The 19,169-nt window shown below is 38.3% G+C and overlaps 1 protein-coding gene and 1 long non-coding RNA gene across 3 annotated transcripts; one reads left to right on the top strand and one right to left on the bottom strand.

Annotated features, from left to right (window-relative positions):
* Nucleotides 1-601: 601 nt before the first annotated feature.
* On the top strand, nucleotides 602-5,871 carry LOC127662248 (protein FAM167A-like). 2 transcript variants are annotated; one of them, XM_052153366.1, is made up of 3 exons: nucleotides 602-962; nucleotides 3,354-3,620; nucleotides 4,405-5,871. In XM_052153366.1, exons 1-2 carry the CDS (start codon nucleotides 666-668, stop codon nucleotides 3,615-3,617), a joined length of 561 nt encoding a protein of 186 aa, XP_052009326.1. In that variant the 5' UTR covers nucleotides 602-665; the 3' UTR covers nucleotides 3,618-3,620; nucleotides 4,405-5,871. The 2 variants fall into 2 exon arrangements, with proteins under 2 accessions (XP_052009326.1, XP_052009325.1); XM_052153365.1 differs by having other exon boundaries at nucleotides 3,354-5,866.
* Nucleotides 5,872-6,036: 165 nt separating this feature from the next.
* On the bottom strand, nucleotides 6,037-9,780 carry LOC127662249 (uncharacterized). Its single transcript, XR_007972869.1, has 3 exons — nucleotides 8,993-9,780; nucleotides 8,542-8,825; nucleotides 6,037-8,325 (listed from the first exon to the last, which is right to left on the bottom strand). It is a non-coding gene; the product is annotated as an uncharacterized LOC127662249 (long non-coding RNA).
* Between the last annotated feature and the right edge of the window lie 9,389 nt (nucleotides 9,781-19,169).

The raw sequence follows: 19,169 nt of genomic DNA, 5'->3' as shown, positions 1-19,169 counted from the left end.
AGGGCGTTGTGCGACACACGTTAATATAATGGATTTGTCATATCGTAAAGTCGTTTTTGAAACAAAATAGTTTTATTAACATGTCTGTTCTATTAATTAAAATTGCTCACCTTAGTCTAGGCTATGTATTTTTTCAGAGTATGTTAGGTGAAGTATTTTTTAGTTTGAGGGGCCGTTCATACCAAACATCTTCTTGTGCATGTTTACATGCGCTAGACGGTCTTTGACCTTTGCGACGCGTCTCGCTGTTTTCCTCAGCGTTTTTAAACGCGGTATCAAGTTAAAAAGAACTTAAACTGTTTAAAACACGTCTCGAGACACCTGCTTTGAACTCTACACGTGGCGCTGTGTCTCTTCCAGCGCAAGAACGCGTTCGGTATGAACGCTCCTCAAGTGTGTCGGTGACCCTTTGACACTTAAATAATATCGCCTGAACACGAAATATCGCGTCTGGCCGCAACATACAGGTTCAGACTGTGTGTCAAATCCAAATACTGGTCTGATACAGTTTCATTAAGCTGCCGAACATGGGCGGTCACTTTTCTTTCTATCAAAACATGAAGCACTCCTCTTTAGATTAATCTTCACTTGTGCACATGATCAGACACGGTGTACTTGTCTGAGCAGCCAGATTCTCCCCCACGGTGTAAAAGCAGACTTCAGTGATGGAGTTCAGGGAGTTTGGCGCAGACGAGAGCTCCGAGGAAACGGAGCATTTGGACAGCGTGAAAGCATTGACAGAGAAACTCAAACTTCAAACGCGCAGACCGTCGTACTTGGAATGGAAGGAGCGACTGCAGACTCGCCCGTGGACTGATGCCACACACAGTTCAAGTGTCAGCTCAGGATCTGTGGAGAAGGATACCAATCTATCCGACATATTGAAAGATGGAATGCCTTATAAGAACATTTGTGGCTTTGATAATATAGACGACGCGTTAGAGTGGCTCAGAAGAGAACTGGTATTATAATTATAATTATATCTATCTATCTATCTATCTATCTATCTATCTATCTATCTATCTATCTATCTATCTATCTATCTATCTATCTATCTATCCATCCATCCATCCATCCATCCATCCATCCATCCATCCATCCATCCATCCATCCATCCATCCATCCATCATCTCAATTTGGTGGTGTGTGCATCTTAAGTATGACACATGCCAACAGATGGTAAATATGGAGCAGTAACACACTGAAATCTGTTAGCACTGTCAAACGTTGGGCATAGCTGGCACACTTCACACACACTTAAATGCCACACAGGTACAGAATCTCGAGAGAGTTTTTTACCAAGAAAAAAATGAGGGACCTGAAAATAATAGCCCAGTCCTGTTGTGTGACTGCTGTTCTGAATAATAAACTTGAAATTACTGCTAGATTTCAGAGACTTTGGTTTCAGCTATAGTACACAGTAATGTGTGAAGTTATGCCACGATCTGAGATCACATTAAACTGTGAATGCATTGGTATTTTGCCAAACATTATTACATGCCTTGGGTCTTTAGCAACCTGGCATATACTGTATATATCACAAATAGATCTACAGAATGTCCAGATAACATTTTCAAGACAATTTGAAAATAATTTAGTACAATGTTTCCCGATATATTTTGACGTTTTATATTTCATATATCAAAGAGATGCAACAAATATAGAACAGGATTCAATACTTCCACACTGAAACTGAATGAGATGCAACTAACTGTCAAACACATATTAAGAAGCACTTATCACAAGCTACACACAAGCTAAACATATGCGTTTTCTCAGGCACTTTTTGAGTTTAAATAGATGCACAACTTAAGTTTCAGAAGTACACCCATATGACAATAGTCATATCATACTGTTCATGTGTTACACTTGCTATAGTTTACGTCCACGTTGCTTCTTCATCAAATAGCAATGTCAAATGTAGATCAAGTCAATTACAGAAGCATCAGCGCCACCTTGATTAAGAAATAGAATGCATCATATATGTGAACACACATATGGAATACTGAGAACTCACCATCGTTACACAGAAAATCAATGTGATATAGTATAATTTCTATGAATATACTACTCATTTGTCTTGTAATAAACAAAGGAATATCCTGTGATGGTAAACTTATATACAAATGAAATAATCATAAAAACATGATTTATGGAAGCGCAAAAAGGTGACACTATTACATACCTAGGGTCTTTAATTACACTATACACTTTAATTAAGCTGTAATTAAGCCGTTATAAAATATATGTATATTTATATATTTTTGCGCTTTTTTGTTTTGTTTGTAACTCTATTCCGAAGAGAAAGGTTGAGGAATACTAAAGAGATGTGGGCGTAACAAAAAATGTATGAAGTACAGGGGGTGGAATTAGGCCCAGGGTCACTAAAGACACAAGGTATGCATTAAAGGGTTAAAGTATTTACAGTTTTTCTCTATCACTTTGGGTCATTTTTTTTAAGCACTCTTAACATTCTCTAAACTGTAAGTGCAATTGTCACAACTGTTTTATGGGACATCACAACTCGTGCCTGCAAAATGTAGTAACTCACCCAAAACATTTAAGTAATGCTCCAAATCCTAGATATTTTGTCAGTAAATTGGCCAATGCCACCAAAATGAAGCAGACAACCCTGGAAATGTTTGTTATTTACACATTTTATTTTTGTTAAAATTTTTGTTGGCACTGACTGCGTATTGTACTATACAAGAATATCAGCTTTGTCAAGCTGAATGCTATTGTGTATCACACTGAGCATTTTAGATACCGATTTCAACAGTAGGTAAATGTTTACTGGGAAAAGTCTATACTTCACAATACTGTAGTACACAGAAAAAGGAAATGCACATTTGTATGTATACAGTACATTTATTTTTGTAGCTATGTGTTTCATGTAAACAGAAAATTCACATTTGCATGTCCATTTGTACACATTTCTTACATGTAAAGTCGTATATATAGTGAACAGACAATTGCCGCAAAATGACATCCATGGCAAAAAAAATTGCTTAAATGAATAAGAAATTAAAATCTGGTGTGAACAAGAAACTAATTGTTCAGAGATTTTAACTTATTATTTTCCAAAAAATTATTCCCATTCGAGAATTAAACCAAAGCGATTGTAAAAACTGTAAAATACTCTTCGCTGGAAGAATAAGGTAGCCCTTAATTCTCTGTCAAAACAAAATTTGTATAATGCTCCTCAAATCTTTTATGTTGATAAGTGCAGTTACAGTGAAGCTATAAAATTGTCACTTGTGAATATATATATATATATATATATATATATATATATATATATATATATATATAGATATATATCAGAAATAAGCATCTGCTTTCTCTGTCCTCAGAGAGAGATGCAGATGCAGGATAACCATCTTGCACGTCAGTTGATTCACTTGCGGGGGGAGATCCACAGGCTGAAGGTGGAGCAGGTGTGTCATCGTCACAAAGAGATGCTGGATAATGCAACGTTTGAGCTGGAGGAGTGCGAGGAGGACTCTGACCTGCTGTGTGACATCCCCATGAAAGCCACCTTCACTCTGTCCACCCCTCTTAAACATCTGGGTCTCACCAAGATGAACCTCAACTCCAGAAGATTCTCACTGTGTTGAGAGGTGGGGAGAGGAGAGATGCCACCATGTAACCAGAGAACTCACTTCAGAACTTTTCTGGATGTTCCTAATAGGGGTGTAAATCGGACGTTTAATCACAATACGAACTTATATAGATTATCTTGGCCTGCGATCCGATATTTGCAGATACTTCAAAGACTGCAATACGATTTCAATTGTATTAGATTCAGGGCCCTGCGATCGATATTCTGATATTATGTGCCTATTTTACAGAATCAATAAAAACTTGCTATCAAATGTAACCAAAATATAATTTGAATATTTATTGAGCTCTCTGAAAAGTGCAAATTTAGTATCCACATTGGGACTTCCACAACAAAATAGGGTATTCCACTTGTACAAATAATATAAAAAATAACATCACACACAAGTGATCATCAATTGTTTGATTACAGCTTATTTTTCAGTTTAATCCAATTATGCATACAGACACGGCTGAGATGAGAATATTACGTAAAATGAAGGTACATCTTAAAAAAAATTCTATATCGATATTTACGCAATGTATCGATAACATTGGATCATTGGTTATTGGATCGATGCATTGATCCAGATCAATGAATCGTTACACCCCTTGTTCCTAACACTGGAAACCAACATTTTAGTTCAGTGTGCATTAAGGTTGGACTCAAATAATAATAATATTAAAATGCTTAAGTTTTCTTTACATCACTTTCCATTCTTGAATTTTGTTTGCCTTGACTAGAGGTTGCCATTGTACCACACAAATTAGGACAATTAACACCAACCTAGATCTCTTATTCAGATACTGCAATTCAACCTGCACTTCACTGACGACTCTTCTCTACTCAGGAAAATTGACTCACCACTGGTCTGATATCATGACGTATTGAAAGCAGAGTTAAGAAAGAGTTTTTTATGAACATTTAAAAATATCTGGACTCATCTGAGAATCAGGAGGAACCTGCTTCGGTGTCATTGGCACACATTTCCATCAGTGTTCCTGGCTGCTCAGGGGAGGAATGGCTCTACTGTCAGTTTGGCTGCTGTCCTGAACAGCAACCTCACAGGAAGTGTGAGTTTGTGTTCAGGCATTCTGTCAACTTATCTATTAAACCCAAATATAATTACACTGGAGTACTCAGACTGCAACAAGTGAGAAGCAAATGTCAGCCTCTGTTCTATACAGCCTTTTGTCAACAAGTGTATGATTTGGAATAATTAGCAGTTTAAATGTGAGGGTTCATTTTTGGATTGATATACAGTATGCAATCCATGCTGGAAACTTCAATTTACATAGTGAGGAGAGGTCAATAGACTTAAATACATTTTTCTAGAGTTCAGTATACAGTACCTGCACAGAACCTAATGGAGTTCAATTTACTTCTTTAGGAGCACTGGAAATTAAAAAAAATGTGGGAACTTTGTGCATAGTTTTTTCCCCTCCCGTTTTCTCCCCAATTTGGCATGCCCATTTCCCAATGCGCAAGTCCTCGTGATGGCATAGTGACTCACCTCAATCTGGGTGGTGGAGAACGAATCTTAGTTGCCTCCGCATCTGAGACAGACAATCCCACATCTTTTCACATGGCTTGTTGAGCACATTACCGTTGAGACCTAGCGTGTGTGGAGGCTCACGCTATTCTCTGTGGCATCCACACACAACTCACCACTTGCCCCACTGAGAGTGAGAACCACATTATCGACAATGAGGAGGTTAACCCAACGTGATTCTATCCACCCTAGCAACCGGGCCAATTGGTTGCTTAAGCCTGACTGGAGTCACTCAGCACACGCTAGATTTGAACTTGTGACTCCATGTGTGGTAGTCAGCTTCTTTACTTGCTGAGCAACCCAGGCCCCCCCAGCTTGGTACAGAGTTAAGTGTTTGTGTCAAAAACTCCTATACAGATATCAAAGTTTCTTAAAAGGATATTCATAACTTGATAAAGTTTTAACTTGACACTGAATATGATTGAAGAAAAGTTTTTTTAGCAAGCTACATAAAATAAAATTTTCTACATTACAATGTAATATGGAAAATATATAACAGCCATTCTGCCTTAAATCAATGTGTTAAGTGAAAACAAACACAATGACTAACTTTTCCTGCACAGGGCTAAACAAAACACTACTGTTAATAAACCATGTATGCTTTATAGCTATGTGAATAGATGGGTGTTTTTGTAATCTAACAGAAAGGAGAACACTACGCATTCACTTTTTCTCTCTGGCTAAAATAAATGAAAATGTACAAACCTTATAAACTCTTTATTAAGCTTTTATTTGCAAAAACAATTTATTTGTATTTGAAAATAAATGGCATTAATGGATTAATTTTGGTCTTTATCGAGATTCCTTCACAGTATTGTGTTTAACACTCTTCTATAGTACTTTGTGTGTGTGTCTGTGTGTGTGAGATTATCAATATTGTTTAGACCAGCAACACACAACAGCACTTATCATGCTTTGTTCAGATTTATCCTTCTTGTACAGCCAGACATGAATAAACCAACAGGGTCCTTATGCTTTATCATCACAGGAATGACAATAGAGGTGTATCAAAGATATTTAACTGGATATATCAGAATAGGCTGAGATTATCACAAAATGAGTCAAACAATGGACAAACTGCTTTATCGATTGTGACTGCTGCGACAGGACTGGTTGACAAAAGGACCCATGTGACTGCCAATGACCTCATGCTATATTGACACACAGAGAGAGTGTGTTAGAGAGAAATGGGGAAAGATGGAAAGGTAATCTTATTTAAAGCTGCTCTCAAAACTTATATTTCTAGCGTTTGTAGGTTGTATCCTTTAAAATCAGTGCCATTAGCAGTGTCACTAACTTCATTGAACAGTTCACCTGAGGGGTTCACCCTAATCCACCAAAAATACATTATTTAACTATTTAGGTCACCTGAGAAGACACAAAAGGTGTTTGGTTGTGTTCCAGATAAAAATTCCCTCAAGGCAAGACAAAATAAACAAACACTGTGCCATAGAAGTGACATTCTCCTTTGTAAAGTTAAAATGAATTCATCTTGATAACCTACTTTGGTGGTGGCGTAGTGGGCTAAAAGCACATGACTGTTAATCAGAAGATTACTGGTTCGATCCCCACAGCCACCACCATTGTGTCCTTGAGCAAGGCACTCAACTCCAAGTTGCTCCAAGGGATTGTCCCTGTAATAAGGGCTCTGTAAGTCGCTTTGGATAAAAGCGTCTGCCAAATGCATAAATGTAAATGTAAATGTACTTTGAACTTTTGATCATGGGTAGGGTAGCTGACATGAAATACTTTGGTATAGTTGATGTCCTATTGTATACTCTAAAATATTTTAAACACAATTATTTTGGTATGACTTCATTAATTGAAAGACTACGTGGAATATTTATAGGGGACATTGGGTCTAGAAGAACCCCTTAAGGAAAATTACCTTTTTTTCTGGTCTCAAACTGAGTTAAGAAAGTGTATAAAAAAGAAAATAAATAATTTTGTATTGAATATTACAGTTTTTCTCACTCATTTTGGTACATTTCTTGAATCATCCTTGACATTTGCAAAACAGTAAGTGCAATTCTCAAAACAATTCGTACAAATAGCAAAACACCATGGATTACCTGCAAAAGCCAGTCTCTCGCTCAAAATCCTTAGTTCATCTCTCAAAAGTAATGAACATGTCAGCAATGAACATGTCAGTGCCATCAGAATGACAAGTCCTTTTGTCATTGTGTACGGATAAGACATTCAAGTTGCTTTGTCATGTTGTCAATATAACAGTGTACTCTGGAGGGATTTTCTGAAGTAAACTATGGCTAAAGTTTTGATGACAATTATTGTAAATTGTAGGTTACACCTTAGTGTATGTGAGAGTTTGATTGCAAGAGACTGGACAAGATTCACATTTATGCTTTTACTGTTTGTACTGTAATTTGTTGACAGATCATGTCATTGCAATACAGAAAGGAAAAGACAGCACGCATAGCACAAAGAAAAAAAACAAAAAAACAAAAGTAGAAATGTGAACATAGGACAATCTCCTTAGGGAAAACTGTACATGCAGTGCTGTAGGAATTACAGTGCAGTCTTCCTACACCTCCTGACGTTCCTGTCTGTTGGGCCACAAATTCTCATCCACATCACAACGAATATCTTGCAGCATGGAAGGCATCTTTTAGAGTGTCTTATCCAGCCTCTGCAGGCATCTGCTGTGATGTCATCACACGCTGCATCCATGGCAGCCAGAAGGGTCATGTGTGTATGTGGCTGGCGATCATATACTTTCCATCTCCATGCTGAGAAAAATTCCTCGATGGGGTTAAGGAATGGGGAGTAGGGGGAGAGGAACTCCATCAGCATCCTGTTGTGGGCCGCAAACCATTGCCTAATGATGTTGGAGCAATGGAAACTGACATTGTCCCAAACTATCACGTACTTTGGCAGGTCATCTCCAATCTGACCACTCTCTTGTTCAGGGATGAGATCCCTTTAGAGAGTGTCTAAAAAGGTGACAAGACGCTCTGTATTGTATGGCCCAATAATGGGAATATGCGTTAGCACACCATTCTCAGAGATAGCAGCACCCATGGTTATGTTCCCGCCCTGTTGGCCTGGCACATCAACTGTAGCTCTGTGGCCGATGATATTTCGACCACCCCTTCTGCATTTCGTTAGGTTGAAGCCAGCCTCATCCATGTAGACGAAGCTGTTCCATTATACGCTATATCCAGAAGACACAAAATGAGTTTTATGAATTACATGCATTTTCATTTTGGGCAAGATACAGTTATATCCAATGTATACAGCACATATTGCATCTTCTTTTCTACAGCCATAGCAAATGTGTAAAGGTCACACTTACTGTACTGTATATCATTATACAATGTTGTACTGTTTACTGTGAGGTACAGTTGCTGCATGCTCATACATGTTTTACCTGTACATACTGGTAGTGCAGCTCCTTCACTCTTACACCATTTCTTTCAAATGGAACAGTGTACAGCTGCTTCATATTCATTTGGTGTCTTTTCAGCACCCTGTCAATGGTTGAGATGCTGACTGTTTGGATGTTTTCATGTGATGTTGTTGTCCTCTATAATGGCACTCTTTATCTCCCTTAGTCTTATGGCATTGTATTCTACAACCATGGTGCAAATAGCCTCTTCTTGTTCAGGTGTGAAAAGAGGCCCTCTGCCACCCCTGTGAAGTTGTCTTGCAGTCCTACGTGGAAAAAAAACACAAAATTGAATAAGATAAAATGTCACTGTTTACATGTAAAGTATACTTACTGTATATTGTAAAATGCAAGTGGAATACTGTAATATTGTATGAAGCATTACAGTAAGTATACAGTATTACAGTACAGTGCCTATTGTTAGATTACACACCTGTTCTGTCGACGAAAAGTCTAAATGATTGAGGACACAGTTGTTCTCCCAACATTTGGCTGCACCCTTTGACCAGCCTCGGCCATTGTAAGCCCATGATTGAGAACGTGGTCTACAAGTGTGGCTCTTATCTCATCAGGAACGCATATATTTCCTCGGCCTCTTCTGCCTCTTCCTCTGTTTTGCCTCCCAACTCCTCCACCACGCAGCCTAACTCCTCTTCCTCTTCTTCTTCTCTCTGGCTGTTGACCCCATTCAATTTCTTGTCCTTCCATTGTCAGACATTGTAACATTGTGTTGTGCTCCGGCTATATATATACTTGCCAGTTGATGGTTCAAGAGATGCAACTTCTTTAGAGAAATTCAAGATTCACCTGGGAGCAATTTACTAATTCAGGACAGATTTAGAAAAAAGGTCTAATGGAAATGTATAGAAATATGCTTGACATATTATGACAACTTGTTCAACCATTTTGCATGTAAAGACTTATGCTATGAACGAATGCCTAAATGTTGTGGTGGGTGAGACTATTCAACAGAGACCATATTATAATACATTTGGATCAAAATGACATAAGCAATTGATAATGTAGGATACAGCAGAGAATTGTACATAATCATTTGCATGGATGTACCAAAGCATTTGCAACTTGTTCAAAGAAATGAGAAACTGCTTTTTTGATGTGCACAAGTGACACAATGATGTGAAGCTTGAACAGGTAATTTTGAGAATTTCAATTCTGATCTGAGAAATGTACCAAAGCGACTGAGAAAAACTGTAAAAAAATAATAATTATAAAAAGTATGGGATATGGGGGAATTTTAAGGCCCCTGGGGAGGTTATAGTGATACAGAGTAGATATGGCAATAGTAATAGGGCCAAATTTGCCACCTTATGCCAATTTTGAGACAGCAATGTGCTTTTGCAGAGTGGCCTTTAGCCTCATTGTACCATATAAAAAAATAATAATATTTGTCACATCGCAGGACCATTTAAAATGAAATAGTGAATTCAAAAATGTAATTAAAATGGAAAAACTAGTGATCAGTAACAGGATCTAAAATATACAGATGAAACTCGAAAAATTAGAATATCGTGCAAAAGTTCATTAATTTCAGTAATGGTGAAACTAATATATTATATAGACTCATTACAAGCAAAGTAAGATATTTCAAGCCTTTATTTGATATAATTTTGATGATTATGGCTTACAGCTTATGAAAACCCCAAATTCAGAATCTCAGAAAATTTGAATATTGTGAAAAGGTTCAGTATTGTAGCTCAAAGTGTCACACTCTAATCAGCTAAACACCTGCAAAGGGTTCCTGAGCCTTTAAATGGTCTCTCAGTCTGGTTCAGTTGAATTCACAATCATGGGGAAGACTGCTGACCTGACAGTTGTGCAGAAAACCATCATTGACACCCTCCACAAGGAGGGAAAGCCTCAAAAGGTAATTGCAAAAGAAGCTGGATGTTCTCAAAGTGCTGTATCAAAGCACATTAATAGAAAGTTAAGTGGAAGGGAAAAGTGTGGAAGAAAAAGGTGCACAAGCAGCAGGGATGACCGTAGCCTGGAGAGGATTGTCAGGAAAAGGCCATTCAAATGTGTGGGGAGCTTCACAAGGAGTGGACTGAGGCTGGAGTTACTGCATCAAGAGCCACCACACACAGACGGGTCCTGGACATGGGCTTCAAATGTCAAACGTCTTACCTGGGCTAAAGAAAAAAGAACTGGTCTGTTGCTCAGTGGTCCAAAGTCCTCTTTTCTGATGAGAGCAAATTTTGCATCTCATTTGGAAACCAAGGTCCCAGAGTCTGGAGGAAGAATGGAGAGGCACACAATCCAAGATGCTTGAAGTCCAGTGTGAAGTTTTCACAGTCTGTGTTGGTTTGGGGAGCCATGTCATCGGCTGGTGTTGGTCCACTGTGCTTTATTAAGTCCAGAGTCAAAGCAGCCGTCTACCGGGACATTTTAGAGCACTTCATGCTTCCTTCAGCAGACAAGCTTTATGGAGATGCTGACTTCATTTTCCAGCAGGACTTGGCACCTGCCCACACTGCCAAAAGTACCAAAACCTGGTTCAATGACCATGGTATTACTGTGCTTGATTGGCCAGCAAACTCGCCTGACCTGAACCCCATAGAGAATCTATGGGGCATTGCCAAGAGAAAGATGAGAGACATGAGACCAAACAATGCAGAAGAGCTGAAGGCCGCTATTGAAGCATCTTGGTCTTCCATAACACCTCAGCAGTGCCACAGGCTGATTGCATCCATGCCACGCCGCATTGAGGCAGTAATTAATGCAAAAGGGGCCCAAACCAACTACTGAGTACATATGCATGATTATACTTTTCAGAGGGCCGACATTTCTGTATTTAAAATCCTTTTTTTTTATTGATTTCATGTAATATTCAAATTTTCTGAGATTCTGAATTTGGGGTTTTCATAAGCTGTAAGCCATAATCATCAAAATTATATCAAATAAAGACTTGAAATATCTTACTTTGCTTGTAATGAGTCTATATAATATATTAGTTTCACCTTTTAAGTTGAATTACTGAAATTAATGAACTTTTGCACGATATTCTAATTTTTCGAGTTTCACCTGTACACTATCCTTTTTACTGTACATTCCTATTTTAATCCAAAACATGATGATTACACAACATGTGTCAACTACCCAAAAATAAATGAACACAATTACATAATTTCCTGGACATAGTTTGGTTGATCATCATAAGGCATTGCTTGCACAATTCTGCTATAACACACAATAAAAACAAAAATCTGGTCAATATCAGTTGTGGAACATGTTAATAAAAATTTCTAGGACAAATGCATTCCTGTGCAAATTAACTTCATTAATACAGCCTATTAATATATCATGGATTCAGAATCTAAAATCATCAAATTATATTACATGCAACTACAGAGTGTTGCTCTCTTTTGTGTCTGTTGACATAAAAGAGACCCCTTGTGTCACTACAATCGACACAGAATTTCGTTCCTTCCATCGGGGAATGGAGGTTACAACAGTAACATGACGTTAACCATAATCTAGCTCTGCAAGCATCCTTACCGCTTTCTCTCTCTGGATGGACGATTGACCACGCCCCTGCTGCCACACCTGCCAGATATCGCTTAAGGGAACATGACCCTTATGCAGTCCATCTCTCTTGGGAGAGCTAATCTATGGATTAAGTGTTGTAGACTAGCAATCTTATCACTCATTGAAACCCCCCTCCTCAGCCACAATAAAACACTCATTCCTTCTGTGATCACCAAACTCACCACATGAAAAGTCTGGTCAGTATTTAAAAATAAATCAATATAAACAGCCATGTGTAAGTGTCTAAATTAAGATGAGTGTTTCTGCAGTAGAAAATCTATGTAAGTATGTGTCATTTCCTTTGAATGTTTGAGCTGTGACTTCCTGCAAGTGCATGCACTATTTGCAGCCTTATGCTACAACAAAAGTGTGTGGTCTGCTCAGAGAGAATGAGAAAAAGATAGATAGATAGATAGAGAGAGAGAGAGAGAGAGAGAGAGAGAGACAGACAGAGATTAGGAGAAATGACAAATCTAGAGAATGTTCATTTCATCAGCCTATTCTTCTTCTATATTCATATCTACTTTTTCCTTTATTCTGTGTATGTGTGTGTGTGTGTGTGTGCGCGCATATGTGTCCCTTTGCATGAGTGCATTCGCACGTATTTATTATATCAACACACTACTGTTAGAGAGGCCTTCTTCTCTATAACTCTGCTCTGACCTTCAGTTTAAATTGCTTGAGAGGCCTCCAAATATTCTGTGATGCAGCATCTAATAATACATGTGTAGCGAAGTGGAGAAATTGAATGTAATTTTACTCTAGTCATAAATTGGACATGACCCCTTGAAGAACCAGAGTTTTGCGACACCTGCTTTCCGCCACTGCTTTCCGCCACCGCCACTCATATATTCTCACTTTTAGAGACGTGAGAATATATGTTGTGCAAGAGAGCTCCCAGTTTTGTTCATCGTTAAGAATTATTTGGGTAAATATCAAATTTGACAAAAAATGCTGATAAATTACATTAAATATTTGTTCAGAAAAGTTGTATATTAAAAATGAGTGTTTGTATGGACTGTATGTGTAGAGTTTGAACACGTTTTGTGCACACATCCAGGTGGATGCTGCACACTGGTGGTGGTTGAGGAGAATCCCCTGTTCACTATGTAAAGCACTTTGAGTGTAGTGACAGAGAAGCGCTATAGAAATGTAACGTTCATTCATTCATACATGTGAGGACTTGATATATAAATGTATCTCACTTTGATGATTTATAGCACAGAGTGTTTTTCAGTTAAGTGTATAAGTGTAATACATGTTATACGTGAAAATATGAGTGATATTGTTGAGACTGTTATACATGTTTTTTTTTTACATTTTGAATATTATTTTATTGAAAAACACCCTTTGAAATACAATTATCAAATATGATACAACAGGCTTTTGAGGTATATCTCTTAATCACCACTCCATTCCATTCATGCCCACAACAAAAAATATATATAAATCACAGAGCTTTGAAAATATAGATATAGAATAAAGAAAAAATAAAAAGCTTCCCTGCTTTGTAACAAACTCAAAGTATGGCTGTCTTGCCCTGACAAGCCAAAACTCCACCTTCCACGACAAAATAGTATTATATCTGTATTTCAATCAGGTAAATTCTCTGAGGCCATCAGACAACATTATGTGCTTCAGCTCTGCCTTGGCACTAATATGCTAATATGCACTAGGCATAATTTATGATCCAACTCCTTAGAACTGCTTTAAGTACCTCCCAAGCCACACCCACAGAGGATACTGAGGACCAGTTGGTCTCCATTTAAACATAGATTTCAGCCTTTAACATTTGTTGGAATTCAGGATTTTGCAAAAGGGATACATTCAGGTCCATAAACATTGGGACATCGACACAATTCTAATCTTTTTGGCTCTATACACCACCACAATGGATTTGAAATGAAACGAACAAGATGTGCTTTAACTGCAGACTTTAATTTGAGGGTATTTACATCCAAATCAGGTGAACGGTGTAGGAAATACAACAGTTTGTATATGTGCCTCCCACTTTTTAAGGGACCAAAAGTAATGGGACAGATTAACAATCATAAATCAAACTTTCACTTTTTAATACTTGGTTGCAAATCCTTTGCAGTCAAACAAATGTGTGGACATTGACTTAACCGTTCTTATCGTGTTTGGTCTCTATTTGTTACATACAATGCCTTTATTAATTTGAAAGATGATTGGTAAAGAAATAATGCGTGGGTAAGACACTGTTTTAACACTGTACTTTATGCTATGCAAATGAGTTCCACACTAGGGTTGGCAACACAGTGGCTACTTCAGACACCAATAGCAATCACACTCCAGGATCGTAAAGGCACCAGATTTCAATCTCCTCCTCATCAGAAAGGGATAAATATGTCCCCAGATAGACACACCTTTGTTCTGCGTTTCCAACTCGACAGGGAAGGAGACACCAACAGAAACACCACGTCCTGAGTTTCTGACCTGACGAGGAAAGAGACTACAAGTTAGTTGAGGTTAGACGTTTGTGAGCAAAACATTTTATATTGCTTTCGGCTGCACTCTAGCTTAGTGCTTAGGGCCCCAGCATTGAGGGACCTCATCTGACCCTTACAGCTCCTCCAGCAGTGCAGCCCAGTCCACAAAGGACCTCTGCGTCGGCAGACATTGCCAGTCCCACACGGCTCCTTAGTGATGCAGCAAGCCTGCAAAGGACCCTGTGAAGATTCAACTGACCCAGCTGCCCAGTCCAATCTTTAAAGCATGGCAGCATGGCAACGACTACTGGATCGCAACTCTGCGCCCTTCCCGCTGCACGCTACACGCATCACCAGTGGAAGACTTCTCTACTGCCGGACTGATCACCCGACTGTGTGGAACGGAAATATAAACTTACCAAACCTCTTTCTAGAGACCTTGCATTAGTTTATACCTGCAGCATTTGTTTTTCTAACTTGCTTAGATAACAGTTACCTGGGGTGAGCTTGTTACTAATAATAGGTATATTATTTGTTTAATGAGAAATAAGCATTATTTATCACCATTTTGCCAGAGCCATTAGGTGGTTTCCCATAAGGATCATTCACATACAATTCTCTCCCATTGCTACATTCAGTTCAACAGCATTGCAATAATCCATACTGTGTTCAAATAATTTATTTGTTTTATTGTTTAATTCAGTACTTTTCTTTTGGTTATTAATTTATTATCCTTTTTAATATGCAGTGCATATTCATTATTAGCATTATTAATTGTTTTTGTATTTATTCTTGCATATCTATTGTTAATAAATGTATTTAATGCTATTACAACTGTGTCTTCATTGTGTTGATGGTCAGAGACTCTACTAGTTGTCCAGACTCTCACAAATCCTTCAGATAAATCAGCTGACCAACTCCCTCTAGTTTACATTAATTCTAATTTATCGAACAGCTCTTTTGGGAGTGTGCTTAAATTGTTAATATAGTATTCTTAACTGCCCCGTATTTAAAAGGGGGAGGGGTCATCTGATACATTCTTAACAACACCTTAAGTGACATGTGATAAAAAATCACTATGTCATCGGTGAATTGAGTAGAATCCACTACACCTCCAATTCAGCTACAACCTTTGTCAGCATTGCCAACAAGCTCAACTGTTGACACTGAATCTCTCCCGCTGCACCGTCCAAAATGAGTCTGGTTTACGGCCCTGTCTGGGGTATCAGCTTGAGCATGTAAGTGTGTTTTAATGTCTCTGCACATTGGCGCCATCCGACTCTTTTGTTATACATGTTCTTAAAGCCTGGTAAAAAATAAGCATGTGTTACAATTTTTCTCAATCGATTTGGTACATTTCTCCAAACTCAGGTAACTGCTCTCAAAACATTTAACACAGTGATCTGTACACTTCGTAATTGTCCTAAACAGATAGTAAATTCTCCTTCATTTCATACAAATTACAAATCAAAAGCATAATTTTCTCAAAACACTGTGCACAAAATTCCCTAATGTTATCACAGCAGTTCATACAGCCAACCAAATCTTTAATATACCAGGAAAAACTTTTGCAGCTTTTTCATTGGTCTTCACAAAGATCACAAGCATTTTTGTACCATTTTCAAAACACAACAAACAAAACTCTATGAATTGTAAAATAGTCAGTTGCAAACCTTATGTCCTCAATTAACCCCAAATTGATATCTGATGAGTTAATAATCCACTCAACACAGAAAAAGCCAATTTCCTAATTGTTCACACAGCTGTCTTAATTACAACAACTACAAAAGGGGAAGAGAAGAAGAACAAAGATGAATGAGGAGAAAAGACAATAAAAAGAATGAGCAGTGGAAAAGGAAGAGGTGTAAGAGTGAGAGGTGGTGGACAGGGTAGAGGGAAAAGAAGAGGAAGAGGAGATGGAGAAGGAGCAAGAAGAGCTGAATATGTAGGAGAAAGAAGAGCTGAGGATGTAGGAGAAAGAGAAAGAAGGGCTGAGGATGAAAGAGAAAGAAGAGCTGAGGATGAAAGAGAAAGAAGAGCTGAGGATGTAGGAGAAAGAGAAAGAAGAGCTGAGGATGTAGGAAGAGGAGAAGAGAGAGGAGTAGAGGGAGAAGAGATGGATAGATTGGAGGGCAATGGTATAGTGGAAAGAGAAAGAGTAGAACATATAAGAAGAGATGGACAGAGAGGAAGAGGAGGGCGAGGTGTAAGAGGAGGGCAAGGTGTAAGAGGAGGGAGGAGAGGTAGAAGGATAGGGTACACGTGTGTTTCAAATGAAATCAGAGCCACACTGATTGACCATGTCATAAATCATGGTCTCTCACTGAGAGAAGCTGGGCAGAGAGTTCAGCCCAATATAAACAGATCCACAGTGGCTTCAATTATCCGCACATTTCAGAGGGAAAACCGGTAAGTAACTATATCATTCTAATTCTACAATGATAGTCCATGTAGTCTTGTTTGACATAGGTCTAGATTTCTACAGTAAATGTTCCTGCTTGTCCAAACATTTTTCAGAATTGAAGTTCGAGAACATTCAGGTGGACGAACAAGACTTCTTTCAATTGAACAAGAGCATGCCATTGTTGACATGGTGGTCCAGAACAACACCCTCCGCCTCAAAGAAATTCAGCAAAGGATAACACAGGACAATCAACTGTTCCACAATATCCACCAATGCAGTCTCTCCACAATTGATCGTGTTCTAAGGAGAAATTCAATCCGAATGAAGCAAGTATACAAAGTGCCCTTTGAGAGGAACTCCGTTAGAGTGAAGGAGTTGCGATTCCAGTTTGTTCAAGTATGTGCAACCCAATTACTGCACTTTTATTGTCAAAACAAAGATATATTTTTTCTGAATTTTAAGTATGTGTCAAACTATTCCATGCTACTGTAAGTGAAAAGATTTAGGCATATCTATGTATACTGCTAGCGTCAAAGTGTGAACTCAAACTTCAGCAACAGTTTCACAGTAGTATTGACTGCAATCAATGCCATTACTGTAAAACACTAACTTACTGTATTGTACCTTGTGTTCTTTTTACTCTAGAGAATCTTGGAGTTGGATAGCAGTGCAACTCATTATGAGTACCTGTATATTGATGAAGCAGGCTTCAATCTTCACAAAAAAAGGAGAAGAGGGAGAAATGTGATCGGCCGTCGTGCTACAGTCAATGTCCCTGGACAACGAGGAGGCAACATCACTCTCTGTGCCACAATTTCTACAACTGGTGTTGTGGCACACAATGCTGTCTTGGGACCATCCAACACAGCAAGGCTCCTACATTTTTTAAATCTCCTCAATGAAATCCTCTTTCCACGAGGGTGATCAGGAGCAAATGGTGCGGAATTTTGTAGTTGTTTGGGACAATGTCCAATTCCACCATTCAGCACTAGTGCGAGAGTGGTTTGAGAATCACCCACGTTTCAGGATGGTGTTCCTTCCACCATATTCTCCTTTCCTGAATCCAATTGAGGAATTCTTCTCCTCTTGGAGATGGAAAGTACATGACCGCAACCCTTACAACCAAGTAAGTCTTCTTCAAGCGATGGAAGAGGCCTGTGGAGATATTGGGGCACAAGCATGTCAAGGATGGATACAGCATTCAAGGCGTTTTTTCCCACGATGCAGGACTCGTGAAAACATTTGCTGTGATGTTGATGAAATTCTCTGGCCAGATGTAATTGAGAGGCATGATCAATAAATTAATTGATTCAATGAATGCATTTTTTTTTTTTTTTTTTAAACCTATGTACTTATTTGCATTTTTTTTTTTTTGTGGGGTGACAACTCATTGTAATACACCTGGACTCATCATTAAAGAACTTAATGAAAAACATGTATTTGCATTTATTTCTTTGTGTATCTTCAGCTGAATTTGTTATCAAATCAGCAGAGAACACACTTTTAGTTTTGGTGTTAATATTGAATTTTAATAAATGCATTACTAGAATATAAAATGCTGTGTTTCATTGTGCAGTGAATACTTAACTGTTTCGCCAACATAAGAGTGTGTTTAGTTTGCTGTGTTAACTGTTTTGAGAGCAGTTACCTGAGTTTGGAGAAATGTACCAAATCGATTGAGAAAAACTGTAAATGCATAAAATGCTTTGAATGTTATAAGCATGTATTAAGGTGATGTACTGTATGCTGAAGCATATGAGTAGGCTAATGCCCTGTTTATATTTTCATTGAACATTAGCTTTTGTACAGCTCCATTGACACCTTTTTTTTTCTTCCTTTTTTATAAACAGCCGTCAGAATAAATCCAACCGGCTAAACATATAACACTTTGAAATAAAAACTTTAAATTGTGAAGTTCTGTGGCTCTTTTACAGAAAAAAAGCAAGCTAAAACCTATCAGTGCCGTTAAAGTTTCCACTCTTTGACATCATGGCGCCACAAAAACAGGTGACAAGAGGAGTCCTGACCCAGAATTCTCTACTCCACACATACCAGCTGCTCGGAGCTCAATGCACCTCTACAGAAATGTTAAATATCAGCTCAGACACCTCAACGACAGGAAGCTCTATCATCAGCTTTCTCTGCACCACTGTGGTGTGTGTGTGTGTGTGTGTGTGTGTAAGAGTGATGCCTTCACAAATAATGTGCTT

The sequence above is a fragment of the Xyrauchen texanus genome, chromosome 22 (assembly GCF_025860055.1).
Source record: "Xyrauchen texanus isolate HMW12.3.18 chromosome 22, RBS_HiC_50CHRs, whole genome shotgun sequence".
Classification (NCBI taxonomy): domain Eukaryota; kingdom Metazoa; phylum Chordata; class Actinopteri; order Cypriniformes; family Catostomidae; genus Xyrauchen; species Xyrauchen texanus.
This window is presented reverse-complemented; position numbering and strand designations above follow the sequence as displayed.

Coding starts and splice junctions, on each gene's coding strand:
- LOC127662248 (XM_052153366.1), top strand. CDS start 666: ATGGAGTTCAGGGAGTTTGGCGCAGACGAGAGCTCCGAGGAAACGGAG. Junction 963..3,353: donor AGTGGCTCAGAAGAGAACTG/GTATTATAATTA, acceptor CTCTGTCCTCAG/AGAGAGATGCAGATGCAGGA.